The sequence below is a fragment of the Elephas maximus genome, chromosome 10, assembly GCF_024166365.1.
Source record: "Elephas maximus indicus isolate mEleMax1 chromosome 10, mEleMax1 primary haplotype, whole genome shotgun sequence".
NCBI lineage: Eukaryota > Metazoa > Chordata > Mammalia > Proboscidea > Elephantidae > Elephas > Elephas maximus.
In genome coordinates this window covers 92,636,060-92,660,298 of record NC_064828.1, presented here as the reverse complement: position 1 = coordinate 92,660,298, position 24,239 = coordinate 92,636,060, and the positions used below count along the sequence as shown (strand labels likewise).

The 24,239-nt window shown below is 41.0% G+C and overlaps 1 protein-coding gene across 1 annotated transcript in view; it reads right to left on the bottom strand.

Moving 5' to 3' along the window:
* Positions 1-24,239, bottom strand: part of NRXN3 (neurexin 3) — a 1,867,393-nt gene that overhangs the window by 202,168 nt on the left and 1,640,986 nt on the right. The window contains 1 exon segment of the mRNA XM_049899475.1: positions 5,185-5,356. Coding sequence (XP_049755432.1) covers positions 5,185-5,356 — 172 coding nt within the window.

Here is a 24,239-nt window from a genome sequence, read left to right as displayed (position 1 = left end):
CTTAACGTGTGCTTCAAATCTGGCAAGACCTCAAATGTTTGCAGGCAAAGACAGAAAGAAAAGAAAACCTTCTGGCTAGGAATTAATGAAAACCCAAAACCTGAGAAACTTCAGCTTCATGTCAAGTACATAGATGGGTTTTTAACTCTTCCAAGTCTCAATAATATAGGCTGAGATGTGGACAACAACAAAACCATCTCTTAGCCCCACGTATACTGTCTAAACTATGAAAGGACTAGGATAATTTGAATATGTCGGAGACTGTCTTTAACTCAGTGTTTCTCCACAGGTGGCTAATTTGCCCCCTACCCCCAGGAGGACATTTGGCAACATGTAGAGACAGGTTACTGGCATCTAGTGGGTAGAGGACAGAGATGATGCTAAACACTCCACAGTACACACGACCCCGTTCCATGCAACAAACACAACAAAAACTTATCCAGCCCAAAATGTCAATAGCACCAAGGTTGAGAAACACTGCTAACTGAACAAGTCCAGTCAGGATCTTCTATCTGTGAACATTTTTACAGAAAAAAATAAAATTATTGCTGGTTTCAGTAAAAATAATGACCTGGGAAATAGGAAAACAGGTAGAAAGTTTGCAGAAGTGCAATCTGAGATTCAAGACAGGAATCTTGCTCTGCCACTTAAGCTGTGTGACACTAGCTAAGTTATAGAGCCTCTCAGGGACTCAATAATGTAACTTTAAAATGAGAATGGTAGTAATAATAATACTAAACCCAGTCTCCTGATACGTGGAGTGAGACTCAAATGTAATAATGTCTATAGAGGCACTTTGAGCATCAACAAGCACTAAAGCACTGTTTTTACATTTTATAAACATTCTATAAAGGTGAGTCACTGGAGAATTTGACACACTGAAATACAGAATAATAGTTTTCTAATTTTGTGTACTTGAAGGGTAGCCACTTCTACATTCTTCTTGCGATGTGAGTTGGGTACTCAAACATGATTTAAGCATCAGTCATTATCAGCGGCCATTTTATTGACTGTGAGGAAGAGATTTCCAATCAAGAGAACATCAACTGACTTGGTATTCAGTATAAAAAAATAAAATAAGATGCTGCTCTCCTCAGCTCCGTCCTGGGTGGGAAGATGGGGAGTCCAACACATGAGAACTCCTTCTCAGTCTTCATTTCCCAGGAAGGCCTGGCTATGACCTGAAAAGCCCCTTCCTGTGCCATGTTCAAGGCTCTAACAGCCCTGGTGATACAACCAGTCACTCACTCACAACAGAAACAGATCTCTAACAATCCCAGTCGACTCAGCCTCCCAGGGGACTGAGGCTATGGGCTAAATTAAATGCCTCACGTTCAACTCACCTTTCACCTTCCCTCCCTTGTCCCCACCACTGCATTGTGTTGAGACAGCAAGCAGAGGCTTTATAAAGAACATCTGTCAGTGCCTGGATGATAGCTCTGGGCTGACTCTTATTTCCCTCTCCTCTTCCTTAGCTTTTCTATTTTCAGGCTCAAAGAAAGAAGTTGCTTTTGAGTTCTGTCTCGCAGAATTGAATGGTATAAGATTCCGATTGCTATGGAACTATTTTCATTTTGGATCCTTCCTGATTCACAAAGAGCCTATGCTACATATCCAGTGCCCAGCTGGTTTCTAAATATTTTATGGTGGGTTGTTTCAGTAGAGCCACGGGAAAACCTATAAATGACCATGAGAATATTCTGGAGTTGACCCATTTGTCTTAGTGCACAGTGTCTTGGTGAGCAGAACCAATTCCCTGAGAGCATGTCCTCAGAATGAGATAATTTAAGATGAATGCTCCGCAGAAGCTAATCTACACTTTTTTACCATTCAAACATTAGCGGTAGACAAATAACATGACACAATGTCTCTAGATTGCTTCTATACTTAGCATTATCAATAAAACAGAATAGCTTGGAAAAAGGAGAATACATTACTTTTGCAGAAACTGTCAAGATTGCCCGGCCAGGTCACTTTGTTCTTTGACACCCAGATACAGGGACTATTTTGATATTACGGTTTAAAATAAACATTACCAAATTGCTCTAATGATGCTCTAAGTTTAGTTAAATGGATCATTTCAATAGCACAGGGAAGCAGGTGGGAGGGAAAATAAAGTATCCAAGGACACAAAAGTTGAGTTCTGGGAAGTCTTGGCAAAGTGGAATGCAGAACTCGAATGTCAAAGTTCATCTAGTATATTGTACCACTTTCCAACAAAGAAAGGTACTGCCTTCTTTAAATACTTAAAATTCTTTCAATTGCTCCACGTAAGCATATCACCACTGGGGTGAGGAGGATAGCCTGGACTCATCTGTAATAATGAACTTTTCTTTTTTTAAAAGAGGATTTTTGACTTCACATCTCACAATAACCAATTTTGGGTGGTAACTGGGATTCACCTTTGAAATATGACACTTCTTTAAAGGAAGGAATTAATCTAAGATGACACAAAAAGGAAGATGCTCATTTCTATCTATGCATCTTTCAAAACATCCTCCAATTTGCTTGGGGAGGATTAGTGGAAACAGCACTCAGCTGGGAATAGGAGACTCTGGACCTGGTTCCATCTTTCATGTATTGCATGACCTTAGAAAGGACAGAAGATCTCTCTTGGTCTTTCTTTTTTTTTTTTTCACTTTGAAAAGGAGAATAAAACTATCCACTTTACCCAACGTACAGGTTACTTACAGGACTCAAAATAAAGTCATCTGTAAAAGCAAATATGTCACAATTAAGAATGTTATCCTAATGGTCGGCCATCATCACAGCTAGTGTGTGTTGAGTATTGACTTGGTTGGCCTGGCACTATGCTGGGCATTTTACATGCATCCTGTTCACTTCATCTTCACATTACCCCTGTAAAGGAAGTCTTAACGTTACCCTGCTTTACAAAGGTGGAAACAGAGGCTCAGAGAAGTGAAATAACTTGCCTGAAGTTTGAAACTGGATCACCGAATAGAAAGAATAGGCATTTATTTAGAGAGCCAGCAAAGCAGAGAGAATTTGAGGGTAAGATTTTGATATATTTTTAAAGCTTTAAAATTCTCATCGGAGGAGAAAAATCAGAACTATTAGAAATTCTTACACCTATCTTATGGTTTGCTGTAATTGTTACATTTTGAATATATTTAGGAAAGACATCAAATATTTCAGTGCTTAGGGCATTTCAAGGTCTTAATCCAGCTAATGAAACCCAAGTCAGTTGACTCCAAAGCCTGCACTTGTAAGTGCCATAACTTGCCATGTCTTGTAACAATAACACATATTATTACTAAATAACAGTTACCAGTGATTATAATAGTTTTCAGGGGGCAGCAACGCTATTAAAGAAAGGCTTAGTCTGTTTTGAAAACACATAGGAAACAATCCATAATATGGAAAAGAGAGACACACACGGCAAGGGTCGTTGGTTTTCTTATATATCTGTGGCTTTAAAGTGACCCACAAAGAAGTGTCTCATTGCTGGCAGCAAACTCATGGATTCTAAATGGGCTCAGGGCAGGATCTTTGAAATCCCTAATAGAAACACAACAGACCCTATGGCAGCACTAGCGGGGCCAGTGAAAATATTCATGGAGAGAGATTGATTTATCCTATGAGCAAATAAACAGCGTCTAATATATTGGGCTATTTTGATCCCCACTCCCCTCCAGGATTTACACAAGAAGAATTTAAAAATTAAGTCTATTAGCGTCTAGTGAATTTGGATGAGAAAAAGAATTCATAGTAGTGGTTGACATCTCTGGCTCTCTTCAAAGGCTCAAATGTAGCTCCATAAGGACATTTGTATGCCTTAATCTAAGAAGTGCTAAGGATCTGACAAAAGACCCACAGCAATGGCTGAGCTATCTGGAAACTGAGATGGTAGAGGAATGAATTGGTGGAACTTTTGTGTCAATACCTTGGGGGCCCTGTATGCTGTTTGTGGATACCTTCCAATTCTTAAACCAGGGGTAGGGAGACTCTAGCTGTTAGGGAAAAACCCAGCATCACAGGCAATTTTGCCTGGTTTTTAAAGAATATTAATGCTGAGTTAGGCGGGGAAACATAATCAGAGCCTTCAAGTCTTTCAAGAATCTTGGGCCATAAGTAGGTAATTTACTTGGTGCATTTCTCTCAAGTATAATAGCTTAATGATTCTAAGTTTCTGGAAAGTAGGCTTCTGGCTTCCCCATCACTGTACCTATCTCACTATAAAGGAACTGGGAGGAAAAATGTGGGGAAATTGGGGGAAGTTCGGAGTGGAGGGGACAGGGAATTAGAAGCAGCATCCTGCTTGGATTAACAAAAAGTTCCATTTTTTGCATCCATTGGGTGGCAATGCAACTGTGGAGAAAAGATCTTTCCTAAAATGTTTCCTCCTCCGTCCCTGGCACTCTTATTATCAGGGTCCAGAACTCTTTTCCTGGGAGATAAGAGGGAAAGCTAAGGGATTATTTAAATGATCTCTTTTAAAGAAGGCAACCTTTCCTTTCATTGCCCTTGATGCGGCCATCTGGCTCTGGGAGTTTGCTGGCGAATATTCCTTGACTGTAAAACTTCAACAGATGATTAACCCCTCTCCCTTCCATGCCAGAATGCTTGCTATTAAAACGCCTAGTAGGACCCATTTCTGAACATCAACGCAGGCTTAACATAAAAAAAAGTGAGAGAAAAACACGCAAAAAGTCAACAAAGTGAGTGAAATTCTGCCGTTCGTATTTCTCTCGTTACCGTGACTTGATGTTCATCGACTCTGGTTTAGTGGACCTCCTTTCACAGTCTCTCTGCCATCTCTGGCCAACTGTGCCTTCATCCACACCCTGCTAAATGGTACCACGAAGTCCAGATCCCAAATTGATTTCCTTGTGATTATTCATGATAGCTCACGATAAAGTGTCCCTTCCCTCCACTGCTCATCATTTTGCAGTGCCCTGGAAAGCCCACAATCCCTGCCTTTGGTATGAGCCAGTCAGGCAACATAAGTCAGGTTAATAAAAAGTGTCCGTGCATAGTTAGTAAGTCTCCAGAAGTTTCCTACAGTGGATTGTCTTCTAAAGAAATAAATTCTCAGGTAAAAAACCATGAATGTGTGCTTAATAGTAAAGTTTTATGATTTGGTGACAGTCATGAGAAAAATTTCCATTTAAAAGTGAGTGGAAGAGTGAACGAGAGTATGGTCACTGAGAGTAAAATTTGTACCTGTGGGATAATGTTCATTCACTGGCCAGTTGTCCACCTGAAGTGTAGCATTGCCACCATTCCTGGTAAAGCGCACCACGTGGTATTTACCATCATTTACTGGGGTTCTCTCCTCTTTGATGGAAATGTCAACTGTGCCAATATTGAAGACGACTCCAATTTTCCCCTGTTCCTGTAATAAAGAAACACAAAAAGCATGGTTATTACCAACAACAAGGTTTTCTCCCTTTAAAGCTGATCCTTCAACTAGAAACAAACCTCTAAGTGCCCAGAGGGAGCTGTCGGAGTGAAGTTAATAAGAGTGACCGACATTTCTCCAAAGGCTGTTATCCTGAACATGAAAACCAATGGTACAAAACCACCCAGATTGCTCTCACAGGCTGTATTACACAGGTTACATCATTCGATTGCCCTCAACAGACATTAAGGCTGGGACCACAGAACTATCTAAGTACTGGACAGTGACACTGCAAAGTTATTTTCTATGAGGAGAATTATGACTTTTCTAGTAGAGGCTCATAAGACGTGGGACCCTAGATTTCTTCACCAGTAAGATTTATGATGAAAGAGGAAATGTGCACATGCGTATACATTTTGGATCAGTCAAGGCCAAGGAGAGTTATAGGTAGGAACTTAGGGTTATAGAATGATTAGGAGCTAATGGCAGAGTAATTAGCACTCTACACCAACTCCTGCTGATGCTTTCTGCAGGTACAAACCACACAGAAGAGGCATTTTGAGAGGAAGTCACTGAGATCAAGCTGGGGTTTCCAGAGTCAGAGGTCTGTTAGCTTTTCTCATACTTGATCTTAAGACTAATCCAAAGAGGGATGCAATATTCACTCCTGTAGCTTTGTGTCACCCAGCAGAAGAGAACCTCTGTGGCTTCCAAAGATTTGTGGGAAGGGGAAACAATTAATTCCAGAAGAGTAACTATGTCAGTGAAGATGATTATGATGATGGTGACGGTGGTGGTGAAGGCGAAGGTAGTGACAGCATCCACCTCCTGGGAATCACCAGGAAGCACTGAAGCACAAATAATAATCCTATTAAAACTCTTATTGCTCTCCTTCCCTCATAATTTGTTACCATTAATATTCACAGTGAGACGTAAAATGAAATTAATATTACTGATCAGATATAATCAGCCTCTCTCGACTTCTTAGAAAGGCATCACCACATTACAGGGTATTGGGAGGAATGGTCATAGTCCTGAATCTCTCTAATTTTCCAACTTATTGACTAAACAATAGGGTGGGAATTCAAGTGTAATAAAACTTATTTGTAATTCTGATATTCTATAAGACTGAGTCACAGTATTTGTTCACATAGCCTCTCTTATTATCCATGTCCGTATTCAAGAAGGAGGAGAAGACAAGAACAATGAGGAGGAAGAGAAAGAAGAAGTACAGAATCTAGTAAAGAGTTTTCTGAATCTCAGATTTAGTCATTTTTTAATTCATTCATTCTTTTTTTAATTCAATATACAGACATTTCTTAAGCACCTACCATGATTTAAAGTCCTACCACCCATCTGTCAGTTTGTCATACTGTGGTAGCTTGTGGGTTGTTGTGATGCTGAAAGCTAAGCCACCAGTATTTCAAGTACCAGCAGAGTCACCCATGGTGGACAGGTTTCAGCAGAGCTTTCAGATTAAGACAGACTAGAAAGAAAGGCCTGCCAATGTAGTACTTCCACAAAGTAGCCAATGACATCTTTACAGGTCATAATAGAACACTGCTCAACCTGTTTGCCTTGGATGCTTTATCAGGAGGGATCGATCACTGTTGGAAGACATCATGTTTGGTGAAGTAAAGGGACAGCAAGGGCAAGGGAGACCTTGAATGAGCTGGACTGGCACAATAACTGCAATGATGGACACGAACATGCCAGTGATCCTGAGGATGATGCAGGACTGAGTTTGTTCTGTTGTATTTAAGATCACCATAATTGAAGGCTACTGGATGGCAGCTATCTCTCTATCTGCCTATCTATATATCTATCTATGATTAACATCAACAAATTAAGATTTCTGGTGGGATTTTAGGCACTGGTTTTCACACTTATTTTCCCATAAGGCAAGCCTTCCTCAACTTGACAATTATCCTTTATTATGTGAGTGCATATTGTGCTCACTAAAAGAATAGAACCACACTCTGTGTCTTGATCTTAGAAGGGAGTTGAATGCTAAGAGACGAGGCAGACAAAGTTTCCTGTGTGCCCTGATAGTGTGAAATGTAAAATTATGTCCGCCGTTTCCACGGTCTATTCTCTGGTATAGTGAGTCTGGTGCCTTCCTAAATGGTGACTAAACAAACTCATGTTTTCTTAAATCTGTTTCTTGTGACCTCTCTATTCTCGTTTTTTTGTTTGTGTGTGTTTCATCTCTAAATCTCTAGCAGTAAACAAAATACCTAGCATTAAAATAGGATGCATAAATAAATGAACCTGATAACAGGTTGCTTTTGTATCTTTCATGCCCACAATTAACATTATTCTGATTCATTTTATTCTTTCTCCTTGATTCTAAGAGAATTTAGAAATGGCATGACTCTTACTGATAAGAGTTGGCATTCATTTCAAAAGATTATATATGTATGTGTACTTGTGTATGATCACTGTCATGTCTAAATAAGCAAGGCTATGACAACCTGAGTCCTTAACTGTTTAGCAGAATGAAAGGAATGAAGAGTTAAGAAACCATGACCGCCCTCTGCCCACCCACAGCTGTTGGCTGTTTACTGCCCCTTGGTTCTTCAGTGAGAAACCACCATATAAATCCTGGAGGCATGGAAAAGACTGCTGGTGATTCAATTCATTTCTGAGCCACTAATTAATCATGAAGGCAGAACAGTTTTGGGGGACAGAGGAGACTTTACACCAGCCGTCTGCAGCTTTTCAGCTACACCAGTGGCAAAATAGAGTTCTAGTTCAGTGAGTTAGCTGATCAGTGAGATATATTCTTGGGCAGATTTTCTGCAAGATCCATAACAGATTCAGGAAAAGAAAAGATTTAATCTCTGCCAGAATAAATATTTGGTCCTTATCTTAGGCGCCACACATTTGGCATTGTAATTACTGTTCCAAAGAGATCTTCTCAATCCTGCTAGCATGCTGCCAATACAGCGGAGACCCTTCCCCAGATGCTTCATTTTATGTTTCCCTGCAGTGGTAAATGTGGCTGTGCTAGACCTCAGATGTGGTCTTACTACTCACAGTAATAAAATCTCATTACTGCAACCTCCTTGTCATTTGTCATGGGACCATAGTGGCATTATAATCTGTAGATAACTGCTTTGTTTCAGTTCATTATGAGCCACGGAAGCCTTGTGGCAAGTACCCATACAGTTGCCCAGGCTAGAATCTATCATGCTCAGCTGCCGAGAAAATAAACCCTGCTGCTTCCTGTGTCTAGAGAAGAGAAAATGTAAAAGATAAAGCATTTGTTTTGGACTCAGCCCTGACTGACCTTGGGCAAGTTACTAACTTTTCTAAGCCTATTTCTTGATGTGTATTATGGGGTCGGAATACCAGCTTTACGTACTTCACAGGGCTGTTGTTAGGATAAAATAATACAATTAATATGACGGCACCTTATAAATAATAAGACATTATACAAATATAAAGAATAAATGAGATCAGGAGAAGGAATCATCCAATCATTAGACCATATATAACACTCTGTGATGAACACGGATTACAGTATCACATGGTCCAAATAATACCTCTGGCTCTTAAACCAGTATGACCTTGGCAGGTTCTTTAACTTCCGATTTTTCTTTAATAAAGAGGTGCTGTTAGGTGCCATCAAGTCGACTCCGACTCATAGCAACCCTATGTACAACAGAACGAAACAGTGCTCTCCCCCGCGCCATCCTCGCAATCGTTATGCTTGAGCCCAATGTTGCAGCCACTGTGTCAACCCATCTAGTTGAGGGTCTTCCTCTTTTTTGCTGACTCTCTACCTTACCAAGCATGATCCCTCTTGACAACAGGTTCAAAGTATGTGAGATGTAGTCTCACCATCCTTCCTTCTAAAGAACATTCTTGTTCTACTTCTTCCAAGAGAGATTCATTGGTTCTTTTGGCAGTCCCTGGTATATCCAATATTCTTCTCTGACACCACAACTCAAAGGTATCTATTCTTCCTTTGTCTTCTTTATTAATTGTCCAGATTTTACATACAGGAGGCAATTCAAAACACCATGGCTTGGGTCAGGTGCACCTTAGTCTTCAAGGTGACATCTTTGCTTTACAACACTTTAAGTAGGACTTTGGCAGCAGATTTGCCCAAGGCAATGTGTCTTTTGATTTCTTGACTGCTGTTTCCAAGGAAACCCTGGTGGTGTAGTGGTTAAGCGCTACTGGCTGCCAACCAAAGGGTCGGCAGTACAAATCTGCCAGGCGCTCCTTGGAAACTGTGGGGCAGTTCTACTCTGTCCTATAGGGTCGCTATGAGTCAGAATCAACTTAAGGGCACTGGGTTTGGGTTTTTTTTTTTTTTTTTTTTTTTTGCTTCCACAGGTGTTGATTGTGAATTCAAGCAAAATGAAATCCTTGACAATTTCAGTCTTTCCCACATTTATCATGGGTTGCCTTTTGGTCCAGTTGTAAGGATTTTTGTTTTCTGTATGTTGAGGTGTAATCCATACTGCAGGCTGTGGTCTTTGATCTTCATCAGTAAGTGCTTCAAGTCCTCTTCACTTTCAGCAAACAAGGTTGTGTCATCTGCATAACTCAGGTTGTTAATAAGTCTTGCTCCAATCCTGATGCCCTGTTTTTCTTCATATAGTCCAGCTTCTCGGATTGTTTGCTCAGCATACAGTTTGAATGGGCATGGCGAAAGGATACAACTCCAAAGCACACCTTTCCTGATTTTAACCGACACAGTATCCCCTTGTTCTGTTCGAATGACTGCCTCTTGATCTATGTACAGGTTCTTCATGAGCACAATTAAGTGTTCTGGAATTCCCACTCTTTGCAATGTTATCTGTAATTTGTTATGATCCACACTGTCAAATGCCTTTGCATAGTCAATGAAACTCAGGTAAACATCTTTCTGGTGTTCTCTGTTTTCAGTCAGGATTCATCTGATGGCAGTGATATCCCTTGTTCTGATTCCAGCTTGAATTTCTGGCAGTTCCCTGTCAATACACTGCTGCAGCCACTTTTAAATGATCTTCAGCTAAATTTCTGAACTCAGTAGGATCACCTTTCTTGGGAGTAGGCATAAATATAGATCCTCTTCCAGTCGGTTGGCCAGGTAGCTGTCTTCCAAATTTCTTGGCATAAATGAATGAGTACTTCTAGCTCTGCGTCCATTTTTTGAAACAGCTCAACTGATAATTCATCAATTAACAGAGCCTTGTTTTTCACCAATGTCTTCAGTGCAGCTTGGACTTCTTCCTGCAGTACCATTGGTTCCTGCTTATATGGTACCTTCTGAAATTGCTTGAACACCGACCAATTCTTTTTGGTATAGTGACTCTGTGTATTCCTTCCATCTACTTTTGATGCTTCCTGCGCTGCTCAGAAGAATCCTTCAGTATTGCAACTCTAGGCTTGAATTTTTTCTTCAGTTCTTTCAGCTTGAGAAATGCTGAGCATGTTCTTCCCTTTTGGTTTTCTATGTCCATGTCTTGGCACATGTCATCATAATACTTTGTCTTCTCTACCCACCCTTTGGAATCTTCTGTTCAGCTCTTTTACTTAATCATTTTTTTCCTTTCACTGTAACTACTCAATGTTCAAAAGCAAGTTTCAGATTCTCTTCTGACATCCATTTAGGTCTTTTCTTTCTCTCATGTCTTTTTAATGACGTCTTGCTTTCTTCAGGTATGATGTGCTTGATGTCATTCCACAACTTGTCTGGTCTTCAGTCATTAGTGTTCAATGCATCAAATCTATTCTTGAGATGGTCTCGAAATTCAGGTGGGATATACTCAAGGTTGCACTTTGGCTCTTGTAGACTTGCTCTAATTTTCTTCACTTTCAACTCAAACTTGCACATGAGTAATTGATGGCCTTATCTGCAGTCAGTCCCTGGTCTTCTTCTAACTGATGATACTGAGCTTTTTCCGTTGTCTCTTTCCACAGATGTAGTTGATTTGATTCCACATGTATAGTCATTGTTTATTTCGGTGAAAAAAGGTGTTTGCAATGCAGAAGTCATTGGTCTTACAAAATTCAGTCATTCAATCTCCAGGATTGTTTCTATCACCAGAGCCATATTTTCCAACTATTGATCCTTCTTATTTGTTTCCAACTTTCACATTCCAATCACCAGTAATTATCAGTGCATCCCGATTGCATGTTTGATCAATTTCTGACTGCAGAAGTTGGTAAAAATCTTCAATTTCTTCATCTTTGGCCTTAGTGGTTGGCGCATAAATTTAAATAATAGTCGTATTAACTGGTCTCCCTTGTAGGCGTGTGGACATTATTCTATCCTATCAATAAAGAAGTGGGTGGAGGGAAACCAGTTGCTGTGGAATTGACTCCACCTCAGGGATCTATCTATGGAAAATAGCATCTATGGCGATTAGTTTTAAATTGCAGGGTAATCTCTCACAGCTCATGATGGAAACTTCGATAGCCAATAGAAACTACTCATTTGTGTCCCTTCTCAAGCAGAACCCAAGGCATATGCCTTACCTGCCATACCTTAGTTATGCCTCTGCTCTAACTTATAGCAACCCCGTGTATGTGAGTAAAAACTGTGCTCCACAACTAGATGGTACCCGGATACCACCACCAACTGCTCTGACACAGATCACAATAGAAGGTCCCGGACAGAATGCAGAAAATGTAGAACAAAATTCTAACTCACAAAAAAACACCAGGCTTACTGGTGTGACAGAGACTGAAGAAATCTCAAGAGTATGGACCCTGAACACCCTTTTAACTCAGTAATGAAGTCACTCATGAGGTTCAACCTTTAGCCAAAGATTAGACAAGCCCATAAAATGAATAATAATACATGTAGCTCAACCACATATAGGAGACTGAATGGGCAGACCAGACCAGGGGCAAGAACAAGAAGGTGGGAGGGGACAGGAAAGCTGGACGAATGGAAATGGGGAACCCAAAGTCGAGAAGGGGAGAGGTTGACAAGTCATGGGGTTGGCAACCAATGTCACAAAACAATATGTCTATTAATTTTTTAATGAGAAACTAATTTGCTCTATAAACTTCCATCTAAAGCACACACAAAAAAGAAAAAAAAAAACCCTGTACTCCATAGGGTTTTCAGTGGCTGATTTTTCAGTAGATTGCCGGGTCTTTCTTCCAAGGTGCCTCTGGGTGGAATTGAAACTCCAATCTTTCAGTCAGTAGACAAGCAGATTAACTGCCCATGGGTGGTACAAACAGTTATCACATTGGACTGCCAACCAAAAGATTGAAGGTTCAAGTCCACCGAGAGGTACCCAGAAGAAAAGCCTGGCAATCTACTTCCAAAAACTCAGCCATTGAAAACCCTATGTAACACAGTTCTACTCTGACACACATGTGGTTGTCATGAGTCAGAGTTCATTCCAACCTGGTGTAAGGATTACGGAGGGTAATTCCTACCTCCAAAGTTTATTGTGAGAATTATAGAACACATATGTGCAAACCTCCTGGCACTGGACTGTGCATACTTTTGGACCTCGATAAGCTTCGGTCTTCTTTTCCTTTTCTTATCTTTCGTTGTTGTTGTTAGGTGCCATTGAGTCAATTCCGACTCATAGCGAACGAAATACCACCTGGTCCCGCGCCATCCTCACAATCATTGTTGTACTTGAACCCATTGTTGCAGCCACTGTGTCAGTCCATCTCATTGAGGGTTTTCCTCTTTTTCTCCCTCTCATTAGTGTAGTTAAAAGCAGTGGCATAAGTGAAGGACAGGCTGGCTTGGAAGACACTATCATCAAGATATAGTGTGAAAATAAATATAAATTTTAACAAACAGAACAGGTTTTTAAAAAGCTTTTGCAGAGTTGATATCCTGTCACAATGTGGTAGTTGCTGTCTCTCAGCGTTCCTTGGTGCCTTGTGTGTACATGCTTCTCCAAGGCAAGCAAAGTGTAGCTGCAAAAACAGCATGGCTATAAATTTTAATAACTCCACACCCATCACTACTAAAGTTGCTACCCAGGCAGTTGCTTCAAACTCTGTTGTTTCTTGATATTAAAAACAAAGATAAGTGGTAAATCAGAAGACATTACCAAGGAATCCTCAAGCGCATTCAGGAAAAAACTGAACAGGAGAGAAAACAGCTGTCTTTAAATAGCCAGTAAGTCATTCTTCATCAATAATGACTGTTCATGAGCCCACCTGGTTTCTCAAATTAGTACAGCTCCAGATTTCTGATCCTCAATCAGCCATATTACAGTTATTGCTGAGGCGGTGACCCAAGAGACGCTACCAACTCCAGGGTCAGACTTTAGGAGCAGAAACATACAGGGGCAAGAAAAAATTCTGAGGAGTAAAGCTCTCCCTGTAGGCAACCTCTTCATTCATTCCAGAGTGTCCCCGGGGAAGGCAGGCTGCACCATCTCTCTTTTAGGAAATTGCAGCTGACAGAAACAGACCTGGGACTTTAAATACATGCTTCGAGATGTGCAATGGAAGCAGCTCTCGATATCTTAACTGCCAGGCATCCCACAGCTTGTGTTAGTTCTGTGCTAGGGAATAATGTCCGACAAACAACATTCGTAAGATGCCTCCTATGTCCCCAGATACTACAAGGCCTTCCACACCCATTTCAAAGTCTGGTTCAGAGTAAGAAACGGTATCATTCACACTGTTTATGAAATATTTCTTGTTCTTCCCATTCTGGACTCATGTAAGATAGAACTTCTGGGTCCCCTTGTGATAAGTAGGGCTATAAGACCAGTTTTGACCAAAAAATTGGGTGTCCTTCCTGAACCATGCCTTTAATTGCTGGTGTGAGAACCACTGGAGTTCTCTCTTACTCTCAATCACTGCACCCAGCAAATTCTTACTAGTGCTTGCTTTGCCAGCCTAGTCTTTGAGCGAGGATGACAATAAACCAACTTGCAATGGACAAACAGCATCAGTGAGAATAAAACTTGGTTGCTGTATGCCACTGAGTGTTTGAGGCTGTTTGTTGCTGGAACATGACCCTGATTGCCTCCATAGACAGAGTAGGCACTCAGTAAATATTATTGAGTAGAATTAATTTTGAATCCTCACAGCTACCCCATGGATTTTATAGAATAATAAAGACAGAGAAAGATTCAGATAACTGGAATTCACATAACCAATACATTTTTAAGATTAGAATCCAGGGTTTGCCTGGCTCTAAAATCCATGAATTTTCTACCATGTTATGCTTCAGTTACATGTATTATGCACTGTAATTGAGTTCTTCCCATAACGTGGTACATACATAACTTTATTAACGTTATATCCACCTAATCTGCTTGATTGTGGGTATCCCAAATGCAGAGATATTAATAGATGCTCAGCAAATGTTTGCTAAATTAACAGATAAGTAAGTGAATGAATGAATTAGAATGTGTGATTGTGATAGAAAAATACATATTAATAAATTCCAATATCATCAAAGACTAAACAGGGTTTTAGTGTTCTAGGATTTAGGATAAAACAAATAACTGCTTATATAAACCCAGTGCCGTTGAGTCGATTCCGACTCATAACGACCCTATAGAACAGAGTAGAACTGCCCCACAGAATTTCCAAGGAGTGCCTGGAGGATTCAAACTGCCGAGCTCTTGGTTAGCTGCCATAGCACTTAACCACTACGCCACCAGGGTTTCCACTTCTTATATGTATCCGTGGATTTTTTTAGCAATGACTCCTAGGCAAGACAGATAGCGTCATCATACTTTAGATATGCAATCTGTAAAATACAAAAGGATGAGGTACAACCTTACTGATTCATTAGATTATTTTGGCTGAGAGATTTTAGTGAGGGTCTCTAGGATCAAACACGCACTTAGCAGAACATAGCATAGGCTTTCATTATTCTTACCTTCTCTCAGTGGAGATGGCTAGTCCATCCTTTCAAGGTTATTGCCTCCTGCTATAGATATAGGTCAACTGATAGTTAATAAGCACTGACTGTGCAGTTTCTTTGTGTAGGGCCATGTACTATTAAGGGATTCCAGAGATGTAAGAGCAAGGTCTGCCCCTCAAGAAGTCTAAGACAGGGATGGAGCCCATCAGGAGTCACCCAAACTGACAAAACCCCAGCTGTGAAGCTTGGAGACAGTCCAGGCTTTCATTATTGCCTCGTGACAATGACCTGGTCCCCTTCCCCTGAAACCTTAAGCCCTGAGAGCTTAAGCATGGTTATGGCAGTGGGCTGGGGAGAAGAAAATGTCTGCTCTGGATTTGAGAAGCCTTTGGGAATTAGAAGGCAGGACCAGGGCAGGCTCCGCAGATTTTTTGGGCATGTGATCTTGAGTGGGTCCCTTGACTATTCAAGCCTCAGGCTGTCTATATGAAAAGTGAGAATAACAATAGTAAAGACCACAGCAACAATAATAATACCTTCACTAAATGGTACTTACGAAGAGAACTTAATGAAATCTTTGTAAATTCTGAAGTGCTCTACAGAGAGTGAGGTAACAATGATATTAATGGCGGGTGAAGTGGATGATAATAGTGATGATGTTAGTGGGGATGACTGGGTGAGAAACGATATCACAGATGATAAATGAGACAGAGGCATTTGCACACTCCCTGCGGGACACTGATCTATTTGAAATAACTGTCTCTCATTCAAGATCATCAATTCCAGAATCTATATAGATTGTCCCTAGAAAATTCACGTTAAATGGCTTGGAAACTAATTCTATTTTCCTAAACCTGCACAGGCCTCAGTGACCTTTGCACCCGCCCAGCAAAGTTACATCCGCCTCTCTGCATGGCTGCAGTCGTGACGCACCCACGCTTTCGCTGATGTCTGTTTGCTCCAGGTCAATCAATTAAAGCGGATTAGATCCACAGTCTGAAATACTAACAGAGGACCAAGAGAGATAAGACTGATAAATAGCTCAAGACAGCTCCATCCCTACCTCCCAGCAGAGGAGGGAAAAAAAAAAGAGATCAAGGATGACAGCCTAGGACAACAGGAACCCTGACCTGGAGGGGAGAATTGAGGAAGGACAAAGCAGCTGGTAGAAGTAAATAAGACACAAGTCTGAGCCACTGCTCTAATCGTCACCAGCCACAGACCAGCAGCCCAAGTCATCACATCCTTCAAATCCACTCTGAACACTCACTTCACACCGCCGACCCCAACGTCACACTGGCTTGCTGGCTAGTTAAGTTTGACTACAAAGTAAAAAGTAAAGTTCGTTTCTGTAGACGTCTCAGTGTTGTGCCAAGACCTGGAGCAGTGTCCTGGCAGGGCTCAAGAAACAGCTGGAGGGGCAGGGCTGACTGCAGTCTAGCATGGACTGAACATCTCCCACCATCGCCTTGCTTCTTCCCCAATATCTCTACTGCAGCTGTGAAGACCCACCTGATGGACTTTACAGGCCTCAGACCCTGTGTTCGCAGTAACAACATTATCGTTTTGGAAGTTAGGAAACACTTTGTCAATCATGTGGAATTATTCCAGAACAACGTACATCTTACCTACATATTTACAAAAGTGTGGTTCCTGGACCAGCAGCATCGGCATCACCTGAGAACTTGTTAGAATGCAAATTCTTGAGCCTAACCTCAGGCCCTTTGAATCAGAAGCTCTGGGGTGGGTCCCTGCAATCTGTATTTTCACAAGCCATCCAGTTGATTCAGATACTGCCTAAAGTCTGGGACTCACTGCTGTTCTTTAATGTTCTAACTATTAGGGCTATGGTTCTCAACCAGGGATGGCTTTGTTCCCAGGGGATATTTGGCAATGTGTTGAGACATTCTTGGTTGTCATATTGGGGTTGGGGGAGGTGGGAGAAGGGTGAAGCTAGTGGATTCAAGCTCAGGGTGTTACTATATACTCAACAATATACACAACAGTTCCCACAATGAAGAATTATCCAGCTCAAAATATTAATAGCACCACTATTGAGAAACCCTGCACTAGGGACTCCATAAGACTCAGTCACTGAGCAAACATCCATAAGGCATCTACTTCATGACAGAAACTGTACTCAATACATTCACACGTGTGATCTAATACATTCCCCACAGAAATCCTTCTATGCGGCATGTACACACACACACACACAAACACACACACACGAGTAAATTTTTACATATTTGGTGGAGAATTGTGCTCTAGTTCCCAGAACACAAGGTGTGCAAGGAAAGCCAGTTTGCATAATCTCTCTGACTCTGACTCTACCCTTACTCTATGTGTTGGTCAAATGCCCATTTTACAGATGTAAATTTTGGAAGGCAAGGTCACATAGCCAGGAAGTGGGAGGTCTACAGTACAAATGCATGTCCTGTGCTATTTTCCCTATCTGATCCCTTCTAACTCCTTGCTGCTAATCCCTAAGAAAGTCTCCCAGTACATCTCTTTTGGCACAATGACATTAGCTGAAAGCACCACCTCTAACTTTGTCCATTGGCCCTTCACCACATACAAGCTTCCTTTTACTCATTTTCCACAGAGTTGCACCATCAGTTCTGAGTAAGCTACAATGGAGAAAATCTTCTCTGAGAACTAGATTCCAGGCCAAGGATTAACAGCTCACCATCTATGGAAGAGAAACCAGCAAACAGCCACTAACACTTCAAGGCCCGTTCTATGGTTGCAAGGAGACCTTTCTCCCGAAGGCTTTGCTGTTTACCTATGTTCCAACTGATAGATTATGTTAACATTGGAGCTTCAGTGTGAATGGGCTTATGTGAATAGTAAACATGAACCAAGAAATTCTAGTTCAGTAAGTAAGGCATTCTTCAGTCACTTTTATAGATGAACTCTCAGACCAATCTCTGTCTGAATTTCTAACTGAAAAAAAAAAAAAAGATATAGTATACACATTTGAGAATTGAGAGCTTCAGTGCTGGAGTTATCAGAAAACACAATGCTGATTATTGCAATTTTTTATGACGACTTTCAGGATTGAGTATGCAAAAGTTGGATGAAGTAGATTAGCCTGGAGCAGGCATCAGCAAACTCCAAGGTGTGGGCCAAATCTGCTTGTCGTCTGTTTTTGTAAATAAAGCTTTATTGGAACACTGCTGAGCTTATTCGTTTACATGTTGTCTATGGCGGCTTTCACACTACAACAGCAGAGTAGAGTAGTTGTGACAAAAATTATGTGGCCTGCAAGCCTAAACACATTTACTATTAGGTTCTCTTTTACATAAAAAGTTTCCCAACCCCTGCATCGGAACCTTGTACAAGTCAAGGCTAGCCATGATATTATTTTTAGTTTATGACTAATAATTTATGTTCATGTAGTCAGAATAATTGAAATAGGAGTGGGAGGGTCAAGTGGAAAGCCCAAACCTTCTCATTCAACTATTGCCTGGCAAATAGAGCACATTTCTGATATGATAAAACATAGGTAAAACTGCAGCCAATTAGGCATTAACTTATCTATCTGGAATCCCCAAGGGTGATTTCGGTATTAAAATCAACTCAACATAACACTGTTTGAAGTTGGGCAGATCTGGATGCAGAGAAATAAATTAGAGGCTTCTGGCAAAAAGTGATGTTTGCTTGGAATAGCCTGGTAATGTAGGAGATGGAGCAAAGTTGTGGAGTTATTAAAATTATAATGATATGAGATTTCTTCCTGAAAATTTATCTAGTTCTGTGGGAGTGAATCACGTACCTGTGAAAGGCTCGGAAATCTAAAAGCCAGCATACATCACCCTCATGCCAGGTCTTGAGTTGATTATATTAGGTGAAATGAGAGAAGAGAATAACATTGCAACCCAATGAATATCTCAGTCTCCAGGGCTCCAATGCATCTGCAAGACACTTCAGTCACTTGAGTGATAAATGGTGATTAACTGAGTTCTCTTGGTTTACCTGCAAGGGGAATCTACTGTGTCATCATCTTGGGATGAACACACCAAAACAGGGGCTCATTTTTCCTTTCCTAGTTATCGTAAACAAAATGGCCAGCGGACTCTAATATATCAGCAGCGCTGTCTGCACACCGGGACTCTGGTGTGTGTGTGTCCTGCAGATAGTGTTGCAGCCAGGCATTTCATCCAGATGATATTTTATGGTCCTTCTCTTTCTCAACTATCACCACTGTAGCATTCGTTCTTGGATTGTATCAGTGTTTCTAATTCAAAAAGTTGATTCTGACTTAGCCCCAACCACCATAATAAAATTAATAGAGAGAAAAACAAGAGCAATTTAAACACCTGCAGTACATCTAGAGAAGGCTGGCCTGCTGTCCTCCATGGTTCTATCAAAGCCTCTCTGTTGCTGCTGTTGTGTGTAGTCAATTCCAATTCACAGTGACCCTATAGTACAGAGTAGAACTGCCCCATAGGGTTTTCTTGGCTGTAATCTTTATGAAAGCAGATTGCCAGGTCTTTTCTCCTGCAGAGCTGCTGGTGGGTTCGAATTTCTGACCTTTTGGTTAGCAGCACGGTGCTTGACCATTGCACCACCAGGGCTACTTAAAAACTCTGTACCAAAAAAGAATCCAAACCTGTTGTCAATTCTGACTCATAGCACCCCTACAGGGCAGAGTAGAACTGCCCCCATGCATTTCTAAAGCTATAATCTTTACTGAAGCTGACTGCCACATCCTTCTCCCGTGGATCAGCCTGTGGGCTCAAACCACCGACCTTTTGGTTAGCGGTCAAGACCTAAAAGACCTCTGAACAGGAGGGCAATCTGGACACTCAAGCGGATGTGTGAAAAGAAAAGCCTTTTTCCTGGGCTCTTGATGAGATTGGTAAAGGTGACCTAAACCAGAGACTTGAAAACATGTCACAGGATGCTAACTCATGCCTTTGAAAAAATATTCACCATACCAGAATTCAGTATTATTTTAAAGCTCTGTGAGTGTCTTTTTGATAGAATAATTAGAGAGTATATCTCCTCACTTGAATTTACTTAACTCAATATCCCCACCAATTTGTAAAGTAAGAATGATTCAGCCAAATGGAAGGAAAGCCCCTGTGAAAACAGTAGGGCACTCTTCTACTCTGGTATGGCATACTCTGTGAGCCCCTGTGAGTCAGCCACCGTTTTACATACACCATTTACCCTTGGAATTCAAATGAACTCATACACGACATGAAGAAGCACTTTTGTTATGGCATTTAAAGGGCACAAATGTTCTTTCTTCTCTCTTCTTTACAGGCGGTGCTACAATTTTATCCATTAGCGTGAAGATGGTAAATGAATATGTCCAAAAGGCTAAGAAACACAGCGCTAAAGAAATGAAGAGTCATGTGTGTATGTGTGCCCGTGTTTGAGTGCGTGTATGTTTGAACAACACCTCGAAACTTAACATACCCAAAGCTAATTTCTCTGACTCTCTTTTTCTTTTTTTTTTATGTAAACTGATAATAGCTAGAGAGAATCTAGGCCCCTTCGCGTCTACCAAAAGGCATCTGAAGACCAGTTCTAATCCAACCCTTCGACAACCCTGGCATAGTTAGTGGAAACATGGGCCTTTTCTCCTATAGCAGAATATGAATCTAACACAAAGTCTGGAATCATGAATTGTAGAGCAAACCAAGCAAAAGGATGATCTAGAGTCAACATGAACTTCAGTGTATAGAGCTGGTCATTAGGGATTGCTAATCCAGACGTGACCCAAGGACTGGGCAGATCTCCTAGGCCAGGTCCAGCCCAAAGCTGAATGCAGTACCCTCCCCTAATCAGGAAAAGGGGCTTCCTTTGCTCATCCAGATTTTCACCTTTTCCCTAGTCAGTGTGCATAGGTGTACAGAGCTGAGAATGATTCTACACATATGTCAGCCCAGAGCCACCTTTGATTAACCAGATCCATCCTCCAGTCATCCCACAATCTCTCTAGTACCTATTCAAAAATGAAATCTATTGTTTGTGTTGTTGTATTTCAATGTATTTTTTTTTTAAGTAACAATTCTTTTCCTCAGTCAGATCAAGGACATTGTGAGGGCAAAACATAATAAAATAAAAATGTTTTGGTTTCATCCACAAGGCCACACTCTAAAGAAGAGTGCAAAATGTCCATCCAGTTTCATTTACTGCTTTTTCATTTTGCTACAATTTTGCTTTGGGAAAGTGCGACCATTGTCACCTCTCATGGGACCATGGCCATTAATTTGTTTTATATAGCCCACTGAGCAGTCTTCAGAATAATTGCCGGCAGCCCTATGCAACCTGAGGAGAGTTTGCTCTGTGGACCTGGAGGTGAGAGACTCAGTCTTCCATTACCAAGGCCCTTAACCCACCCTGCTTCTTTACTTGGACTAGATTGAAATTGAAGTCCTAGAGGTGGAAGACTGCTCTATCCCATTACCAGTTCCTTGAAGTATTTGGTTCCCATTAAACACTATTTTGACCTTTGAAATATCCAAGATGCCAGGCTTCCAAACAAATTCATTCTCATTTTCCTGCCTTCTCCTTTACTCTTCAGTGCAGTGACTGCTGGTTAGTGCAGCACCTTAGGTCTGCTCTTTGGGAGGCTACCCCTTCATCACAGTCTTTTAGGACCACCTCCTGAATTGAGGGGTTTTGCCCACAGTCCTTTTTCAGTAATACCTGTATTCATACAATTCAGTGTTGCATAACCCAGAGTCAAGTCATAAAACCAAAACCAAACCCATTGCAGTTGAGTTGATTCTAACTCATAGCAACCCTATAGGACAGAGTAGAACTGCCCCATAGGGTTTCCAAGGAGCACGTGGTGGATTTGAACTGCCAACCTTTTGGTTAGTAGCGTAGCTCTTAACCACGGCACCACCAGGGCTCCAAGTGACAGAAGTTTTGAAATCAAGTGTCTACTGATCAAATACTCTGCCTGGGACACTTGACTAGGAACGCCAGAAGGTAGAAAACTATATCTGGCATCATTCAGCCCTTAAGAGCTCAACTAGGGATACTCGGTTTAGTAAAAAGGGCAACAGCCTGGGAGCCAGAAGACTTAGATGTAAGTTCAAATTGTTCACTTTGATGAAGGGCTTGCAGAAAGTCACAAATACTCTGGACAGTTTCCTCATCTGTAAAACAAGGATGAAATCACTTAACTTATTGGATGATGATGGAGATTAAAAAAAAAAAAAGTTTGTGGCAGCAAACTGAAACATATGGAACAGTAAAAAGATCTAGCATTATAAAATAGTTGGGGAGAAAAGACAGATATGAAAGAAGTACTCCATTTCCTAAAATAAGAAACAAGAAATAAATACAATTTTCATATAATATTTCCAAATAGATGTCCACAGTCAGTCCTTGGTAAATTGTCTGAAGGAGCACAGGCAGGAGGATTCATTTGGTCTCCTTCAGGGCAGAAAACTAAAACCTAACCAAACCAAACCTGTCGCCGTCGAGTCGATTCTGACCATAGCGAGATTTGACCTGCCAACCTTTTGGTTGGCAGCCTAACTCTTAATCACTGCACCACCAGGGCTCCAGAAAATGCTACCTTTTTTCAGAGGGGCCAGGTAAAATGTGGAAAAAGTGGTGTTAGATATGAGTAGGTATATAAGAGACATATTCAGGTAAATTTATATGGAGTGGTAGATAGGAAAGGGAGACATTTAGAAAATTGAAGCTATCACAATGAAAATGAAATTCAGTCAATGGAAGAGAAAAATAGGAAATACGTGGCATAAAAATTTTTAAATTTCAACCAGTTGGTCTGCTCTCTGAAAATTCAACTAATTTTACCAAGACCAAAACTTGAATGTTAAGGTAGACTCCCTTGGCTTAATATATACAAATGCAGAAAAACCATTTTCATAAACATGCTAAAGGAGTCCCTGGGTGATACAAATGGTTAACACTCTTGACTGCTAACAGAAAGATTGGAGGTTCGAGTCCACCCAGAGGCATCTCAGAAGAAAGTCCTGTTTATCTACCTTAAAAAAAAAATCAGCCATTGAAAACCCTATGAAGCACAGTTCTTCTCTGATGCACATGGGGGTCACCATGAGTCAGAGTCAAGTCGAGACAGCAAATGGTTTGGTTTTTAAACATGTTAAATCTTAGAGAATATTTTCTGTCTTGTCCAGAGGATCACCCACACCCCCAGGCAAATATTTCCTCGCTGATGACACAATTACATTTATGGGATTCAGAAACTATAGACTCAAAATAAATATAAACAAAATCTTTTATTTCCCAAGTGTCTACTGCAGGCATCTCTCTGCCAGCAGAAAAGCTTTAGCTGTTTGGAGGGACAGTGGTTCATGCTGCACTGACACCATCTCCGAGCTAAGTGACCCTGTCCCAGAGATGCAAAAGCCATCAGGGTCGACATCATCCAAGTGATGCCAGAGCATCCACGTTTCAGCAGTCAGCTGTTATCCTACTCTTGCTAACTAGTCATGTGCATGCTCAGTGATGCCTGTGGACCTTTTAAGGGACTAAACTAAGATCAGAAGTAAATGAAACTTAAAGAGGAGGGGAGGAAGTAATAGAGAGAGAGACAAGGGGTTAGATGAATGTGACTAAATCTATCCACCAGGCCACATCTGAAAGAATACAGAAAAACAGTTCCCCACATCCTCTAAGGTGGATATATTTCTTGCCACTCTACTTTGTACTGACTTGAAGAAACTTTCTACAGGTAAATACCTAGAGGCAAGCATCTTAGAAAGCTGGCTACAAGCACAGACACATTCCTTAGGAAGCAGCATGATTCCAATTCCAATTCTGATTCCATCGCAGAATGTTGACTGCTGATGAGCCATGTCAACTTTGCTCACCAGACTACCAAGTCTATCCATTGAGGGTACAGTAAAGAGTTCAGGGCTTCTAAAGCCTGATGGCCCGTCTGCGCAGTTCTCCATCCCCACTCTGGTGGATGGACAGAGAGAGGACACATAGACATGCATATATCACAGAGAAGCACCAAACACAAATGGCACTGCATCTAGGGGGCACAATTCTTGGAAGAGTAGTGAAAACTGTTGTTGGTTTAACATTTGGTTGTTAATTATT